Source organism: Sprattus sprattus (assembly GCF_963457725.1).
Source record: "Sprattus sprattus genome assembly, chromosome: 17".
In the NCBI taxonomy this organism is placed as follows: domain Eukaryota; kingdom Metazoa; phylum Chordata; class Actinopteri; order Clupeiformes; family Clupeidae; genus Sprattus; species Sprattus sprattus.
The window spans coordinates 11937614-11955669 of NC_137915.1; the positions used below are offsets into that span (position 1 = coordinate 11937614).

At 45.8% G+C, this 18056-nt stretch overlaps 1 protein-coding gene across 1 annotated transcript in view; it reads right to left on the minus strand.

Annotated features, from left to right (window-relative positions):
- Window positions 1–18056, minus strand: part of sspo (SCO-spondin) — a gene marked incomplete at both ends in the record, with an annotated part of 96327 nt that overhangs the window by 24771 nt on the left and 53500 nt on the right. Inside the window, 20 exons of the mRNA XM_080855448.1 lie at window positions 1063–1224; window positions 3298–3528; window positions 3912–3958; window positions 4801–4937; window positions 6295–6425; window positions 6850–7005; window positions 7349–7525; window positions 7887–8057; window positions 8512–8558; window positions 8680–8832; window positions 9163–9409; window positions 9914–10048; window positions 10933–11100; window positions 11591–11800; window positions 12202–12366; window positions 12621–12656; window positions 15809–16029; window positions 16175–16320; window positions 16491–16657; window positions 17796–17945. Of these exons, the coding sequence (XP_080711574.1) occupies window positions 1063–1224; window positions 3298–3528; window positions 3912–3958; window positions 4801–4937; window positions 6295–6425; window positions 6850–7005; window positions 7349–7525; window positions 7887–8057; window positions 8512–8558; window positions 8680–8832; window positions 9163–9409; window positions 9914–10048; window positions 10933–11100; window positions 11591–11800; window positions 12202–12366; window positions 12621–12656; window positions 15809–16029; window positions 16175–16320; window positions 16491–16657; window positions 17796–17945 (3057 nt within the window). The remainder of the gene's footprint in view (window positions 1–1062; window positions 1225–3297; window positions 3529–3911; window positions 3959–4800; window positions 4938–6294; window positions 6426–6849; window positions 7006–7348; window positions 7526–7886; window positions 8058–8511; window positions 8559–8679; window positions 8833–9162; window positions 9410–9913; window positions 10049–10932; window positions 11101–11590; window positions 11801–12201; window positions 12367–12620; window positions 12657–15808; window positions 16030–16174; window positions 16321–16490; window positions 16658–17795; window positions 17946–18056) is intronic.

An 18056-nucleotide genomic window follows, 5' to 3' on the forward strand; every position in this document is an offset into this window, starting at 1 on the left:
AAGCCCTTCAACGAGAATGCATGAGATATTTGAATTTAACCAAGATGCATCAGCCTGGGTGGAAGTGAAGCATTGCCAGGCAACAAGGAGAGCAGTAAAAGCTCAGTGGCTATGCGACACTAAACTTCAGTGGCTATGCTACATCAAATTTCAGTGGGTATACTACGCTAAAGTTCAGTGGCTATGCTACGCTAAAGTTCAGTGACTATGCTAGGCTAAAGATGCATGGGGAAAAATATAAAAGGTTATTAAAAAGTTGTCTCCATTGGCACTTTGTTTATATGGCATCCTCCTGACATATGGTGTCTTATCCTGATCACATCTCCCACTAAATCTCCTCAAGTCTCAATGACTCTGGCTCACATACAGTAGCCTCTGAGCCTTATTTAGTGCAGTGGTCATAATGAGCTCCAAGAAACAAGGAGTATTATGTTACGGTGTTGTTTAGGATAAATAATCATGCAATGACATGTTGGACATATCTGTGTGTCTGTGGCATGTTGGACATATATCTGTGTTTCGGTATATCTGTGTGTCTGTGACATGTTGGACATAAATCTGTGTGTCTGTGGCATGGCATGTTGGACAAATATCTGTGTTTCGGTATATCTGTGTGTTTGTGGCATGTTGGACATGTTGGACATATATCTGTGTGTCTGTGGCATGTTGGACATATATCTGTGTGTCTGTGGCATGTTGGACATATATCTGTGTTTTGGTGGCATTTAAGGAGCATCGATGTGCGAAGGACAAATTCCACTAGAACTCCAGTAAATGTACGGGGTCAAAAGTACAGGCACTGTAGGAATACTCACCCTGAGCCAAAAATAGAAAGCTTAATGAGAATGTGCCTGTGTGTGTGTGCCTGCATGCAGAGTTTTGAACTCTATGTGTATGGCATTTCTGGCATGTGTGTGTACGGGTATGTATGCCAGGGACTGTTTGTGTGTGTGTGTGTGTGTGTGTGTGTGTGTGTGTCTGCATGTGAGTGTGTGTGTGTGTGTGTGTGTGTGTGTGTGTGTGTGTGTGTGTGTGTGTGTGTGTGTGTGTGTGTGTGTATACCTGGGCAGAGGCCAGTATTGCAGCTTTGAGTCTGAGTCTGTTGTCTACGGCACTGGGGTCCTGGGGGGTCGGCAAGGGGCTGTCTATGTCTGTGCCTAAATCCACCACTGCAGGGGTCCTGACATCCACTCCATGGCCCCCAAACACTCCACTGGCACAGGTCTACAGGAAATGACATCACACAGATACAGGAAGTTCAAATTTGGCAGGTGTCCATATCATACACAAATGCCCTGCCCCCATGTCCTCAGTGGGATGGCTCAAGCTCAGCATGGTCCTAAAACAGTCTCATGATAATTCGGCATTTTGCAAATAGGTCTTACGGTACTGCTTGAGTGTGTGTAGGCAAGCGTAGCAAAAGGACTTACGGTACTGCTTTGAGTGTGTGTGTAGGGAACCGTGGCCACAGGTCGTGAACATATAAGTCAGTAGCAAAAAATAAAGAAGTAGAGTACTGCTTTATACTGTATGTGCTGAAAATGGGATGGCACCACACATTTAAGAACTCTGTGAAATAGACAATCTTCAATGAAACATGTCCTTATCTGTATCTCAGTAACTGAAAGACTGAAAGCAAACCCATTCTGATTTTTACACTTGGTCTCTGAGGAGACCCCAGCCACATTTAGTTGATGTTTACGCCTCGGTTGTCTGAAGACATCTCTAGACGTATATGTGATACACAGGAGACTACTGTACCGAGTATGGCAGCACTGGACCACACACATCTGTCACATCCCCTGTGTCCTGTGGCTCAAGTGACAGAGCGTGGGACGTCCACTGACAAGGTCATGGGGTCAGCTCCCAGGGAGCATCCGCACTAATGAACAATGCACACCCACTGTACACACACACCCACTGTACACACACACACACACACACACACACACACACACTGGATATATACATTCCCTGGCATAGTGTGACCTTTGTCACTTTGGATTTAAATCACAGGAGCAAAGACTGAGGTTAAATGTTTATGTCTGAGAAGAATCCACTCCACTGAATATGCTCCAGCTATTTGCAGTATATGTCAGTTCTATTCATAGCTCTGTCTCTACACACACATACACACGCTGATGCACACACACACGCACACGCAAGCACACGCACAGAGGAAGGCGATGAAGGCAATTGGCTGTAGGTGTGCAAAAGATATTTCATTATGTTTTATTTTTGTCTGTAACAGGGACAGCTGTCACAGAGTCAAGATGTTAGCAACCACTCTTGACACCATGACAACTGCTGCTGCACAACTGCACTGTTTGCTACTTTTAGCTATATGGCATGTTGCATACAGTACATATATCAGGAGCTACTTTGTAACAAAGATATGTTTCTTTACAATGACCCACTTTGTGATGGAGAACTCAGCATCTGTTCAGTGTCGTCCACATGTAGTGTAGAAAGCTCAGCACTAGCTATAACATCAGTTGCGCATATAGGGCCCACATCTGGATCTCATCCGGCCCTCATCTGGCCCATATAGGGCCTTCATCTGGCCCTCACCTGGACCATATAGGGCCCTCACCTGGACCATATAGGGCCTTCAACTGGCCCTCACCTGGACCATAAAGGGCATTCATCTGGCTCTCATCTGGCCCTCATCCGGCCCTCACCTAGATCATATAGGGCCCTCATCTGGCTTTCATCTGGCTTTCATCTGGCTTTCATCTGGCTCTCATCTGGCCCTCATCTGGGCCTCATCTGGGCCTCATCTGGCCCTCATCTGGCCCTCATCTGGCCCTCATCTGGCTCTCATCTGGCTCTCATCTGGCTCTCATCTGGCTCTCATCTGGCCCTCATCTGGGCCTCATCTGGCCCTCATCTGGCTCTCATCTGGCCCTCATCTGGCCCTCATCTGGCTCTCATCTGGCTCTCATCTGGCCCTCATCTGGCCCTCATCTGGGCCTCACCTGGCCCATATAGGGCACTCATCTGGATAAAACACTGACTGATGGTACTTGACCTACTTCCCTCCCTGTGTTGTTTCCACATGTTATGTTTTGCTCTGTGTGGCTGGCTATAACTCTGGTGTATAACACACACACACACACACACACACACACACACACACACACACACACACACACACACACACACACACACACACACACACACACACACACACACACACACACACACACACACACACACACACACACACACACACACACACACACACACACACACACACACACACACACACACACACTCTTCCTGGCTTGGCCTCACCTCTGCATGCGTCTGGGTCGGGGCAGAGCCTCTCCTCCTCCAGCTCCTCTGGGCACTGGCCCTCCTCTCCGACCACGGGCAGCCCTGTGTCCAGGTCCAGGCAGGCCCGGTACCGCCGCTGGATCGACACCACCTTGGCACTACCCAGCTGGGACAGTGTGGACGGACGCACTTGAGACACAGGGGCACACGGAGAACAGGGAGTCCACTCTGACCACTCACTCACAGAGACTGAAAGAGACACACACACACACACACACACACACACACACACACACACACACACACACACACACACACACACACACACACACACACACATCCACATCCACATATCCACACATCCACACATCCACACAAGGAGAGAGAATGGACAGGCAGAGGGTAAATGCATGCCAGAAAGCTGTAATGATCATCATTAGGGTCTAACACTGAGTGTGTAAATCTCTTGGGGGGGGAGAAAACCTCACATACAAACCCCAACAGGCCAATAACCCGACTGATCTCCTTATAAATACACTTTTTTTGCACACACTTTGACTGGTTGGGTGCCCAAAGGATGAATAAAATATCATTTATTTTAAGTGAAATGCTGCATGTGTGCGGAATCTCACCCTCACACTCTCGAGTGTCACACTGCAGCACCCCGTCATGGCACAGACTGGAGAAAGAAAGAAAGAAAGAAAGAAAGAAAGAAAGAAAGAAAGAAAGAAAGAAAGAAAGAAAGAAAGAAAGTTGCTCAGAGACAGTGAGGTCAGCGAATATGTTTCCAAACTGAGTTTGCCCAACTCCTCGGCCACATTTATCAAGCTGCAGTGGTGCCTCACCTTTTCCAGAAGCTGTCCATCTCACTCACTCTCTCACTCACTCTCTCAAGTCAGCTCAGGCTAATTGTGTTTGCATTTAACAATGCCACTGTCAGAATGACAAATAAGAGAATCAATCTCTTTTCAATCTCTGACTTGTTCTGTGTCTAACTTCCTGGTGCACCCCTTGCTTTTCACTTTCTCTTGCTTTCTGTCTATCTATCTATCTCTCTTCATTTCTCCCTGTCTATCTATATTTCTCTCATACTGTCTGTCACCACTTTTCTCTTATGCGGTTTCCTTTTGTTTTGTTCTACTCTTGTTTGTCTGTGTGGTACCTCAAATATTTTGCAATCTTGGGTTTTCACAAATTCAGGTAAAGTCAAGCAAAACTGCAATTGCAATTTTCTCTAATTACCCCAATATTAAAAAAAAAATCTAATTTTCTAAATTTCTGAATTATTTACGATTGATTCGATTTAAGTCAAAACCACTGCAATTTTTAAGAATTCTCAATAAATTCAGTTACTTTTGATCACAACAACCACAACAAACCCTTGCAAGATCACAATTTTAAACACAAGATCACAATTTTTATGAATTCCCATAGAGGTCTGTCTCTGTCATACTCATACTGAGAAGAGAACACTCATACCAGGCGATCATACTATATATATACGTATATATCTCCCCTCACCAGGTGCTGCAGCCAATGCTGACTAGCGCCCCCTGTAGGAGGGTAACAGTGATGGGTGTCTCGGTTCCCTGATGGATGAGGTGCACACAGCCGCACTGCTCCGGCCGAACACACGTCCCATTCTGCTGCAGCAAGCCCTGAAAACACGAATGTGTACACACACAAACACACACACACATACGCAAACACACAGACACACACAACACACACATAAACACATGCACACACACACACACACACACACACACACACACACACACACACACACACACACACACACACACACAAAAACAAAGCTTTTAACACTGTGAGCCAACATTAATCTTTTTCCCACAAAGGGAACACTTTTTTCGCTGCCTTGCAGGCACTGCTAATTCCTTTGGGCAGTGTACAGTATAACTAAAGGGTATAAATAAAGCAGCTGTCTCCCTCAGAGTCTGTGCTTATTTCTCATCTCATTGCCTGCAAAGTCACTTCCATTACAGTATGTGCTCCATCTTTCACCACCTTACCACTACATCTCAAGAGGGAAGAGAGATGACAGCACACAGGTGTGAGTGTGTGTCTCATACACTCATACACACATATGTAACACAATGGAAGGCTGCTAAAAAAATCCAGGAGTTAAATGTGCTTGCGGATAAACACCTGTGGAGGGTGTTTGCACGAGTGTCAAGTGTTTCTGATGCCCAGTGACACACAGGCATGGGCCAGCTCCAATCTATACCACTACACTGAGGGAGTAGTACAATAGCACTGGGGGGAGGGGGGATCTGGTCTTTTATATGTCACACAATGCAATGCACTTCCTTATGAATACCTGGGGACAGCATGGGAGACAGAGATAGAGAGAGGGAGAGAGAGAAAGAGAGAGAGAGAGAGAGAAAGAGAGAGAGAGAGAGAGAGAGAGAGAGAGAGAGAGAGAGAGAGAGAGAGATAGAAAGAGAGAGAGCGAGAAAGTGGTGAAGTCACTGTCTTTCACCCAAAATGTAGACGTAAAAGTCACTGCAAGGGCTGAAAAACTCCGGGCTCTGAATATAAACATCACATGTAACAGTATTTATCAATAACGTGTTTGCCTATAAACACCTGGAGACAGGACACACACACACACACACACACACACACACACACACAAGAATGTGTTTGAATAAACATCAAGAACAAGTTTGATGCACCAGTGAAAAGCACTTGCTTATAAACACCTGGGGACAGCGCAGGACACACACACACGCACACACACACACACACACACACACACACACACACACACACACACACACACAGACAAAAACACACACACACACGCACACACACACACACACACACACACACACACACACACACACAAACACACACACAAACACGCACACACACCTGCCTATAAAGACCTGGGGACAGCACAGGAGTGTGTCTAATTCCCAGTGATTAAAGGCCACTGTGGCCTGGGCCAGCCCTTGAAGCTGAGCTTTTGAAGATTAAACCTGCACAGACCTGAGGGCAGTAGCAGCCCGGAGTGCACCTCTGGTCCCCGACACAGGCTTGGGCCTGGGCCTGGGCCTGCAGCACACAGTGCTTCTGGCACGGGTAGCCACACTCAGAGAACTGGAAGGGCTCCTCGCAGTCTGTGGGGGTAGACAGGGGCAGTGGGATGCCAGTGAGCTTACAGTGAGATGGCAGTGAGATGATGGTGAGACAGCAAAGAGATTATAGTGAGATGATACGGGGAGGGACAGGGTTTTTTTTAGCTGTGGGGAGAGGAGAAGGAAGAAAAGTGTAAACACACACCAACGTGCAGACATGGTGGAGTGCAAGTATACAAGTATGCGCACATACAAACACACCACACACACACGCGTGTGCACAGAGAAACACACACACCTTCACATAAACACACACAGATATATTTACCTGAACACAAACACACTATTATACATCTATTCATCCACACACAGATTCACAAGCATATACACACACTCTCCATGCACACGCACACAAATCTGTGTGGCACACAAACACACACCCACACAGAGCTTTAAGATGGCTCACCCTGGCAGTCTTCAGGTTGGCAGACCCTGCTGTCTGTCTCCAGCTCTGAGCATTGCTGCCCCCTGCTGGCAGGAGAGAGAGGTGCACGGTGGCGCTGCTGCCACTGAGACACACAGGAGCAGGCTGACCACACACTCCACTCCGACATCGGACACTCTGCACGCAGGCACCATAAACACACACACACACACAGGGAGAGAGAGAGGGAGGGAGAGAGAGAGGGAGAGAGAGAGTGATTGTGGTGCTAAATCACTGTCTTTCACTTAAAAGTCACAGTGAAGGATGATAAAACACTTCGCTTTGAAACGAAACACCACATGAAGCAGTATTAATCAAGTACGTGTTTGAATAAATATCAAGAACTAGTTTGCTAAAATAGTTCTAGCTTGTTCTTAAATGAACTAACTTTGGCCTTACATTTTCTAAAGACTACATTTCAAAAATGTATAAATAGTAAAGCTGGTTTTATTTGAATGTACTCCCTCTCAGACGTAGGTACCTGCACAAGGCCTGGAGTAGCACAGCTGGGTCTCCTGTGTGTCCCTGTGTGTCTCTATGTCAGGGGGACAGGCGTTCTCTCCCTCCTCCTCACACACACACCTCCTCCGGCGCAACACCACGCCCGCCCCACAGCTGCGAGAGCACGGCGACCATGGTGACCAGGGACAAAGGTCGTCTGAGGACAGGGAAATTATATTCATTCACCAGATTCATTCATCAACTCATTCATTCATTGATCCTTTAATTCATTCATTCATTCTGGCATTCATTCATCCACTGATTCAGGCTGCCCTCATTCAACTTACATTCAACCATCTGTCATCCATCCTTCCATATGGAGTAGAATAATGTACAATAATATAGTGGACTCAAAACAACAGGTGACACTTTACATCCCTGAGACAACCCTATAGAAGTCTCCTATTTGGCAGCAGAGGCGGGGTGTGTGTGTGTGTGTGTGTGCCGTGGCAGGGTGTGTGTGCGTGTGTACCGAGACAGGGTGAGTGTGTACTGAGGCAGGGTGTGTGTGTGTGTACCAAGGCAGGGCTTGGCCTGGCATTCCTGGGCATCCCTTTCCAGGCCGGAGCAGTCCGATCCATTATTCCGGGGCGGAGGGTTGATGCACGCTCGGCTCCGGACCTCGGTGCCGCGTCCACACGTGACGGGACAGCCTGACCACATAGACCACGGGGTCCAGCCTCCGTCCACTGGGGTCAGGACACGCCACATGACACACACAGCAAGAGAGAGTGTGTCACATGACACACACAGCAAGAGAGAGTACGTCAACATGAGTTCATGTTCATGACGCAGCAGTGCTGCAACAGTGCTGTTACATACGTTAGAGTCTCAGCTCTGAAAAGTTTTAAAGAGTTTGGGAACTCTTGGTGTATTTATGACAATTAAAAAGTGTCACTAACAGTAGTTGACACTTAAGTATTCACATATCTTTAGCAGAGGAAGTATACAAAGAAAGCTGTTTGCTTGAAGCACTGAGCTATTTTCTCCTGCACACATTGCATTTAGGCTGAAAGTGATATGACTTCTATGACTCCTTCAGCTTATCAGTGGCCTCCAGAGTTTACTGTAGGGAGCACGAGCATCTTTGCTTTTCCTCCAGAACATCAGGCGGCATTAAGTCTGCCCGTCACACTGACTTACCCCTGCAGTCAATGTCTTGGCAGTAATCCCCCTCTGGAGTGCAGGTGCTGTCGATAGAAAAGGATTGTGGGGGTACAGTCGTTAGGAGTGGAAGAAACATGGCCTCTCTGTATCCCAGTCCCCCGGCTCTAATAAAGAACCTCCTATATCACCATGGTTGCAGCTCACCATTGTTTACACTCCCCCTGTAACCATGTGTCTCCCACTGACAGCTGCCGGTCGTCATGGATACAGAGGGGCGGGCAGGGTCCCGGGTCACATGGCTTGTGCTGCACTTCCTCAAACTGACAGTCAGCGTCAGGGGTCTCAGGAATAAAGGATCTGATTGGTTTAGGACAATAATGACATCACGTAGTCATCAGAGCCTTGGATGTTGGTTATTATTTATCAAAATCAGTTACATGAAATCTCAGTTAATGAACTATGTGCCAGCAACAACAGTGGTCAATATGCTAGAAAACAGGCAAAACAGGTATTGTTGGATAACATTTACATTGTACAAACATAACTATTTAGCTTTTTGGACTAAATTGATTCACTTTAGTTTAACTGTACCTTCTGGGCTTTTGGAGGGTAATAAACAACAAAGAAGAAACGTATGTCTTTAGTTTGAAATGAGTACACCTGAAGTTCCCCTGATCCCTAGCTCACCTGAAGCGTGTCCTCTGTCCTCCAGACCCACAGGTGGCGCTGCAGGAGGCCCAGTTGGACCAGGAGCTCCAGGAGCAGCTGGGCTCGGCGATGCAGCTGTTGTTGGTGCAGGAAAGCACGGCGTCTGCGCAGCTGCAGTTGTTGCAGTCGGCCTGGTGTGTGCTGCCCGCCGCCCAGCTCTGGCCCAGAGAGTCCACACAGTCACACTGCCACAGCTTCACACACACACCGTCCTGCTGCAGCTGACCTGTGCATACATATACACACACACATGTGTGTGTGAGCACAGATACAACACCTCGGATGGCATACTGGCATGCATACACAAAATTACACACACACACATAAGCAAACACACACAAAAGCAAGCACACGCATGCACACGCAGAGGCACTAACACACACACACACACACACACACACGCACACACACACACGAAGATACATGCACACATACTGTATAGGTACAAAGACACAGAAATGCTGATCCTGATCCCATACTAGAGACACAAAAAAAGATATACGAGAGACATTATGGGACTAAGAAGTACATTCTTTATATAAGCCCAGTCATTAATCTCTCTCCCCCCCCCCTTTCTCTCTATCTCCCTCTCTGCTTCTCACAAATGTATCATTCTCTCTCTCCCTCCTTCTCTCCCCCCTCCTTTCTTTCTCCTCTCCATTTCACTCTCCCTCCCCTTCTCTCTCTCCAACCCCTCTCTCTCCCCCCCCTCCCCCCACCTGTTCCTTACCTCGCGGGCAGCGGCAGCCCGGCTGGCACTCTGTGTTTCCCTGGCACTGGATGCCCTGCTGTAGATCTGAGCAGCGCTGCGGGCACTCGTTGGCACAGGCCACAAACTCCTGGCCTGGCGGGCAGCCACGCTCGTCTGCAGGACGGAACGGCAGAACAACACATCAAACAACAGAGAGAGACGCCATCACTCACAGAGAGCAGACCAGGCAGAGAGGCAGCCTTTGGAGTCCACTTCACAGGCCTCCCACTGAACACAGGCAGACACACACTGGGTCTCTACACTGGCATTCAGTTATTCAAAAAGCTCTTTCATTCAAACTTTCATTCAGACTTGCAGTTCATGTAAGGAGTACAAGTTACATTAGACTTGTGGGGTCTTTGGGGAAGGACTTCATGAGTTTAGTTAGCGAGTTTAGTTTAGTGTTTAGTATTGTGTTCTGTACTACTTGGGCATAAGTAGACTCTCTCTAGTCAGTGCTATCATCACATTCCTTCCGTAAAGTGGTGTGAAGCTTTCAAGATTCACAAGGATAACAAGTCGATCTCTGATAGTTGCGCAACCCCAGTAATCTCCAATTGGCAAGGATGACAGCTGTTAAGGTTAACAAATGTTCATGTTTATTACCTGGTGGAGAAATGTACCAATAACACTAAGGTCTTGGGTTCTATACACACATGATGCTGAAAATGCATATCAACTATACTGTACGCTACTCTGGATACAACAAGCTTCTGAAACGTTAAAAATAATCACTCAGCACCACACACACACCCACACGCACATACTGAGAGGTCACACACACACACACACACACTCACCTAGAGGTCACCAACACACACAAACTGATAGGTCACACACACACACACACACACACACTCACACACACATTGAGAGGTCACCCACACACACACACACACACACACACACACACACACACACACACACACACACACACACACACAAACATACACACACACACACACACACACACGCTGAGAGGTCGCATTGTATCTCACCACAGGGTTTGGTGTTGCAGGGCTTCACCTGGTTCTTCTCGCCCTCACACTTGCGTCCCCCATTTTTGGGAGGGGGGCTGGAGCAGGATCGGGTCCTCATGGAGCGCCCCCCTCCACAGCGCTTATCACAGCGGGACCAGGGGCTCCAGCGAGACCAGCCCCCATCCACTGCAGGGGGAACACACACACACACTTTACTTTAATGTAACAGTCAAAAAGGCAACTATGTAATTATGTCGAAAATATAAATACTTTCTATAATATATCGATATCTATAATACATTCATAGATTTAGACCTAGATTTGACAGCTCCAAAATGATCAGTTTATCAATATGTACTCCAATATGATCAGTTTAACAATATGCACTCCAATATGATCAGTTTAACAATATGCACTCCAATATGATCAGTTTATCAATATGTACTCGAATATGATCAGTTTATCAATACAGACTCCAATATGATCAGAGTATGAATATGTACTCCAATATGATCAGTTTATCACTATGCGCCAAAAGTTTTAAATCCTCAGTCTGTCCATAGTAATCTTATGACATTGACATTGAAGGGTTAATCAGGTTTATCAGAATTTCAGTGGCAAAAGGGCATGTCTGATGTTAACATTTTGACTATATCCCAGCATGCTTTTCACTCACCGCGGCAGGCACGGATGTTGCAGAAGCGAGCCTCAGTGTTGCCCCCGAGGATGTCCGCGCACCAGGTGCCATTTGTCCCCGGGGGCGTGAAGGTGCGAAGGCGCTGCTGTTGCCCCACCCCACAGGAGCGAGAACAGGGCCCCCATTCCTCCCAGTCTGTCCAGGAGCAGTTCCTCCTCTCACACTCTTCCCCAACACACACCTCCACACCTATATATATACACACACACATATACACGCACACATACACACACACAGACACATAGACACACAGACACACATAGACACACACAGACACACAGACACTCACTGGTAACTCATATGCAATAATATCTGGGTGAAACAGACAAAGAAGTGATTTGCAGCTAGTTTTATACACCAAACATTTTGAACAGTTGCTATAGACTGGAGCCGGTAAGCTGGAGTTGATAATGGCAGCCGGTAAGCTGGCAAGCACCAGAACTGGTAACCTGGGCATTGGGGCAAGTTACAGAACCAGAGACATTGGTAAGACAACCTGGGAATTGGGGCAGGTTACAGAAGTGGAGATATTGGTAAGAGAACCTGGGCATTGGGGCAGGTTACAGAAGTGGAGATATTGGTAAGAGAACCTGGGCATTGGGGCAGGTTACAGGCCCTCTGCTGTTGGGTCTCTCCAGAACACGGAGCCGTCTCACACTCCCTGTGGCGGAACTTCAGAACTGGTGTGCGGGCGTCTGTGCAGGTCTTAGAACATGGAGTCCAGGATGACCACTTAGAGAAGCCAGCATCCTCGTCTGCACAGACGGAACAAGAAGGAACCTTCAGAAGAACCATAATCATCTGTAGAAGAACTGTCTACCAACAAATCTTAATGTACAATACAACTGAAATTTTGCAGACAGCGCTTTCAGCAGGCTGGTTATCACTTTCTTACAGTGCTTAGAAAAGAGACATAGTCATGATTTTCCTCCCAGTGCTGAGATGAATATAACAACCCTACATAATGTTTGAATTAATAAACCATATCTAGAGGATGGAGACATCTCACCAGGCAGCTGAGGTTCCTCTGTAGGTATGGTCACCACTGCAGAGGGGAAAACGAGCCATAGACACAGTAAACATGTGGAAATGGCAGAGGGATACAGAAAACTGTCAGTGTATGCCACACACATCACAACTTTAAGTGTATATTAAATATAACAACTTTCAGTATGACACACATCACAACTTTAAGTGTATATTAAATATGACAACTTTAAGTACGTTACAGATCACAACTTAACGTTTATGTTCAATATCAAAACTTTAACTAGAAAATGCATTTCCTGAAGGAAATACCAGTGCATGAAATGCAAAAGTTAAGAAAGAACGAATAAAAGAAAAGTGAAAGAAGGAAGGAAGAAAGGAAAGAACAGTAAAAGAAGGAAAGAAGAGTTGAAGAAGGAAAGAAGAAAGGAAAGAAGAGTGAAGAAAGGAAAGAAGAGTGGAAGAAAGAAAGAAGAGTGGAAGAAGGGAAGAAGAAAGGAAAGAAGAGTGAAGAAAGGAAATTAGAGTGGAAGAAGGAAAGAAGAGTGGAAGAAGGAAAGAAGAGTGGAAGAAGGAAAGAAAAGTGGAAGAAGGGAAGAAGAGCCGAAGAAGATAAGAAGAAAAGAAAGAAGAGTGAAAGAAGGAAAGAAGAAAAGAAAAAGGTAAGAAGAGTGGAAGAAGGGAAGAAGAAAGGAAAGAAGAGTGGAAGAAGGAAAGAAGAAAGTAAAGAAGAGTAGAAAGAAGGAAAGAAGAAAGGAAAGAAGAGAGGAAGAAACAAAGTAAGGAAAGAAGAGTGAACAAGAGTGGCTCTGGATAAAGACAGTAAAGAGAGAGTGAAAATATTGAAAGAAGGAGAAAAAAAGAGTGAAGCAGAGAGATGGAGTGTGTGAGAGAAAGTAGAGTGAGAGTGATAGAGAGAAAAAAAAGTAGAGTATGGAAGGTGTCTATTAATATTCCTAGTTATACAGTTGAATGGAGAGGTACAGAGAGAAGAGGACCCTTGGAGGCTTGCCGCAGGTGTCAGTGAAGCACAGGTGCAAGCCAGTTTAATTACCCTATTATGATGTCATAATGGCCCAATGTTAGTCAATGGGAAAATTTAGATTTGTTTTTCTTTAATAACTTAAAAAGTATAAAGTTTAGAAAAGTGAAAAATACATAGCATAAGTGTCCTTTACAAGACCTACGCGACAAAGTTTGAATGAAGTTTCTACGTTAAGCGGTTCGAGCTGAATTAATCGCAGAAAAAGGTAAGAAGAACTAGAAAATGCATTTCCTGAAGGAAATACCAGTGCATGAAATGCAAAGGTTAAGAAAGGAAGAAGAAAAGAAAGAAGAGTGAAAGAAGGAAAGACAAAAGGAAAGAAGAGTGAAGAAAGGAGAGAAGAGTGGAAGAAGGAAAGAAGAAAGGAGAGAAGAGTGAAAGAAGGAAAGAAGAAAAGAAAGAAGAGTGAAGAAAGGAAAGAAGAGTGTAAGAAGGAAAGAAGAAAAGAAAGAAGAGTGAAATAATGAAAGAAGAAAGGAAAGAAGAGTGTAAGAAGGAAAGAAGAAAAGAAAGAAGAGTGACAGAAGGAAAGAAGAAAGGAAAGAAGAGTGAAAGAAGGAAAGAAGAGTGTAAGAAGGAAAGAAGAAAGGAAAGAAGAGTGAAGAAAGGAAAGAAAAGTGGAAGAAGGAAAGAAGAGTGGATGAAGGAAAGAAGAAAGGCAAGAAGAGTGGAAGAAGGAAAGAAAAATGGAAGAAGAAAAGAAGAAAGGAAAGAAGAGTGGAAGAAGGAAAGAAGAGTGAACAAGAGTGCCTCTGGATGAAGAGATAAAGAGAGAGTGAAAATATTGAAAAAAGGAGATAAAAATGGAGTGAAGAAGAGAGATTGAGTGTGAGAGAAAGTAAACTGAAAGAGAAAGATGGAGAGATGGAGAGAAAAAAAATAGAGAATGGATGGTGTCTTAATGTTCCTAGTTACAGTTAAATTGAGAGGGACAGAGAGAGAAGAGATTCCTTTGATTTGGCACAGGTGTCAGTAAAGCACAGGTGCAAGCCAGTTTAAAGACCCTATTATGATGTCATAATGGCCCAATGTAAGTCAATGGGAGAAATTTCTATTCGTTTTTCTTTAATATCTTAAAAAGTATAAAGTTTAGAAAAGTGAAAAATACATAGCATAAGTGTCGTTTACAAGACCTACGCGACAAAGTTTGAATGAAGTTTCTACGTTAAGCGGTTCGGGCTGAATTAATCGCAGAAAAAGGTAACAAGAATAAGAAGAAGAAGAAGAAGAAGAAGCCTAGGAATAACAATACAGGGCATTTCATGCACTGTAATTATGTCACATATCATAACTTTAAGTTTGTCACATATCACAACTTTAAGTGTATGTTAAATATCACAACTTTAAGTGTATGTTAAATATCACCACTTTAAGTACAGGTCACATATCACAAGGACATCAAAACAGAGAACTTTTGCTTCAGTTTGACTATCATCCAAATGTATGCATGTTTTACTTGAACAAACCAAGGATACGATCCAGGGAGCTGCTCTTTTAAGAAGATTAAGACATGAGGAGGCATATTTTGGGATAGGATGAGACAGAGAGAGGGGGGGGGGGGGTACATGACATCCCCCAAAACTTTACAGGACAAACATTTAAGCCGTTAGGAGATTAAGATGGCATGCCTCAAGGGCTGGAGCTCCGAGAGAGTCTGGCATGAATCTGACGGGTTCACAAGCCATGCTTAGGATGCAGATGTGTTAAGATGTCAGATAAACTATGACTTCTCATCCCAGTGGGCCCGGGGAATATTCCCTTATCCTTTTCAACCTCACCTGATCAAACATATGCGTTAGAATATTTGAATCAGGAGAGTTCAGGCATTAATCAAGAGTTTTGTGACTGATATTAATTAAGGCTAGGGTTGGGCAACATCAGATAAATGTCACGATCATTTCTCAGATTTCCCTTGGTGAAAATAAATCCACAATAATGACATTTTTCTTGGCTAGATTTAAAATGGGCCATATCATTTTTCATTTTCAAATCAAGGGCATATCTTTCTTATTTTCAAATAAAGGCCATATCCTTTTGGCATGTGATAGTGATTTATTCTAGTGTGATAGAGTGAGGAAATGCAATAGGCCCTTTAGATGGGGAAACTCTGCTTCAGGCTGAAGGGCTGGGTAATGTGGGCTGGGATTCTCATGAGGGGCCCTTACCGGGACAGTCTGGGGCCTGGCAGTAGGTGGTCTCCTCTAGCGCCCCCTGGCAGTCATGCCCGCCATGTGCAGGGGTGGGGTTGGAGCAGCTGCGGTTTCGCGTCTTCAGGCCCAGACCCCCACACGTGAGCGAACAAGATGACCACGACGACCAAGGGGACAGGCCTCCGTCTCGCGGGCACGGGACAAACAAGCAGTTCCACAAGCCATGCTCACAGGAGCTGTGGGGGGGGAAGGCACATAAATAATCATGCTCTCTCTCTCACACACACATACACACACATACATACACACATACACGCAGGCACGAACATACACACACACACAAAGCACGTCTGAGGAGGGTCTTAGGGGCGTGGCTCTCACCAGTTACTGCACTCATAAAGCAGGGCTTCTCCAGACATCAGCTCAGCCCCCTCTGTGATGTTCTGAAGGTCAGGGGTCATCTCGGGGGTAACTGACACATTCTGTAATGAGGCCAGTAGTTCCTTGTCCACCAGACATGGGCATTCCTATACACAGGACACAGGACATGGAAATAACCAATCACTCCACTACTACAACACCACTGTGGCTTTTCCACAGTATTGATTATAATAATACCAATACTACTAATCATCACTGATCAATCAAGATAATCTAAATTGAGATGGTTTAAGGGTGGGTTAGGATGACCTCTGACCTGTACACATGCTCCATGGTGTTGGTAGGTGTTGGGGGGGCAGTGGCACCCCTCGTCACACCCCTCTGAGAAACAGCCCTCACGCCCACTGACCTGGGCACAGCTGAAGGGGCAGCCCTCTCCTCGCTCACACTCACGGTACAGACGACCCGGAGGGCAGCCCACTTCTGAGACAAACACACACAGATGTGTGTTATGTGTATGTGTGTGCATGTGGAGGTGTGGTGTATGTGTGTGTGTGTGTGTGTGTGTGTGTGTGTGTGTGTGTGTGTGTGTGTGTGTGTGTGTGGGTGTGTGTGTGTGGGTGTGGTTTCATTGCAACGCAATGGAAAAAAGACTTTCTACACAGTTTTTGGTGCTTGCGCATTTGTGTGTGTGTGTGTGTATGTGTGTGTGTGTGTCTGTGTCTGTGTGTGCGTGTGTGTGTGTGTGTGTGTGTTTGTGCACAAGTAACAACCATTTCCCAAACAAATCAGCTCTGACCAAATCATCTCTGGGTCTTTGTGTACCACAGCTACCGGCCTGATGCTGAGACCATCCTAAACTACCTTCCCTTGTTCCCCCTCCAGCCTTTTAGACCGCTCTCTCATCAGGAGAGGATGGGACATATTTCAAAGTGTCCATTTCACTGAGGCAACAGCCCCAAAAATAGCCTGACTTGAATTTCACAGCGGAATCTCTGCTGAAAAATGAGCGTGGCGTCTGAGTAAGTGGCCGCCATATTTCACTTTTAAATGAGGACACTGCGTCGCCCACTCTGTGTGTTAAGCCGGCCTAACTGTGCGTACGGCTGCACGCGACCTTCACAAAACAAGAGAGAGGTGTAGCCAGAGCCTGGGCAGAGTTCCAGACAGGATGAGTCACCTAGCATATGCTAACGCCAGCCAGGAGACACACACGTCAGACATTTCAACAACACAAGAGGCGTCTGGGCCTGCTCTATGCTGTTCTCACTTCAAATAGACTTAACAAATTCACTGAAAGTCCACTCTGATCAGTACAGTAACAGCAGTCTTCAGCTTGTGTTCTAACGTTTTCTAATTTTGTTCATCTGATCCAGGGTGTTATTTTATTAATTCACGAAAAGAAGTTATCTAATACCCCACCTGTTTAAGCATTCCATGAATAATATGATATTATGTTCCATTTATATCAACTGTATAGTCTGTCTTTTATAATTAAACCAGAAAAAAAAAACACAATGAAAGTGGTTGTGGTTCTTTGTGAGAGCTTGTGAGCATGTGTGTGAAGTTGCCCTGTGGCTTACCCAAGCACACCTGGGTGTGAAGTTGCCCTGTGACTTACCCAAGCACACCTGGGTGTTGCAGGTCTTGCTCTGGCGTTTTGGGCCGGGACAGGGGGGTGTTCGGCAGGACCGGGTGCGAGACTGCTCCCCTCCCCCGCAGCTGACTGTGCACTGGGACCAGGACGACCAATCATACCACGGACCAGAGTCTACAGACGACACACAGAAGAGAGTCACACCTCTGCATGTGAGTGTGTGTGTGTGTGTGTGTGTGTGTGTGTGTGTGTGTGTGTGTGTGTGTGTGTGTGTGTGTGTGTGTG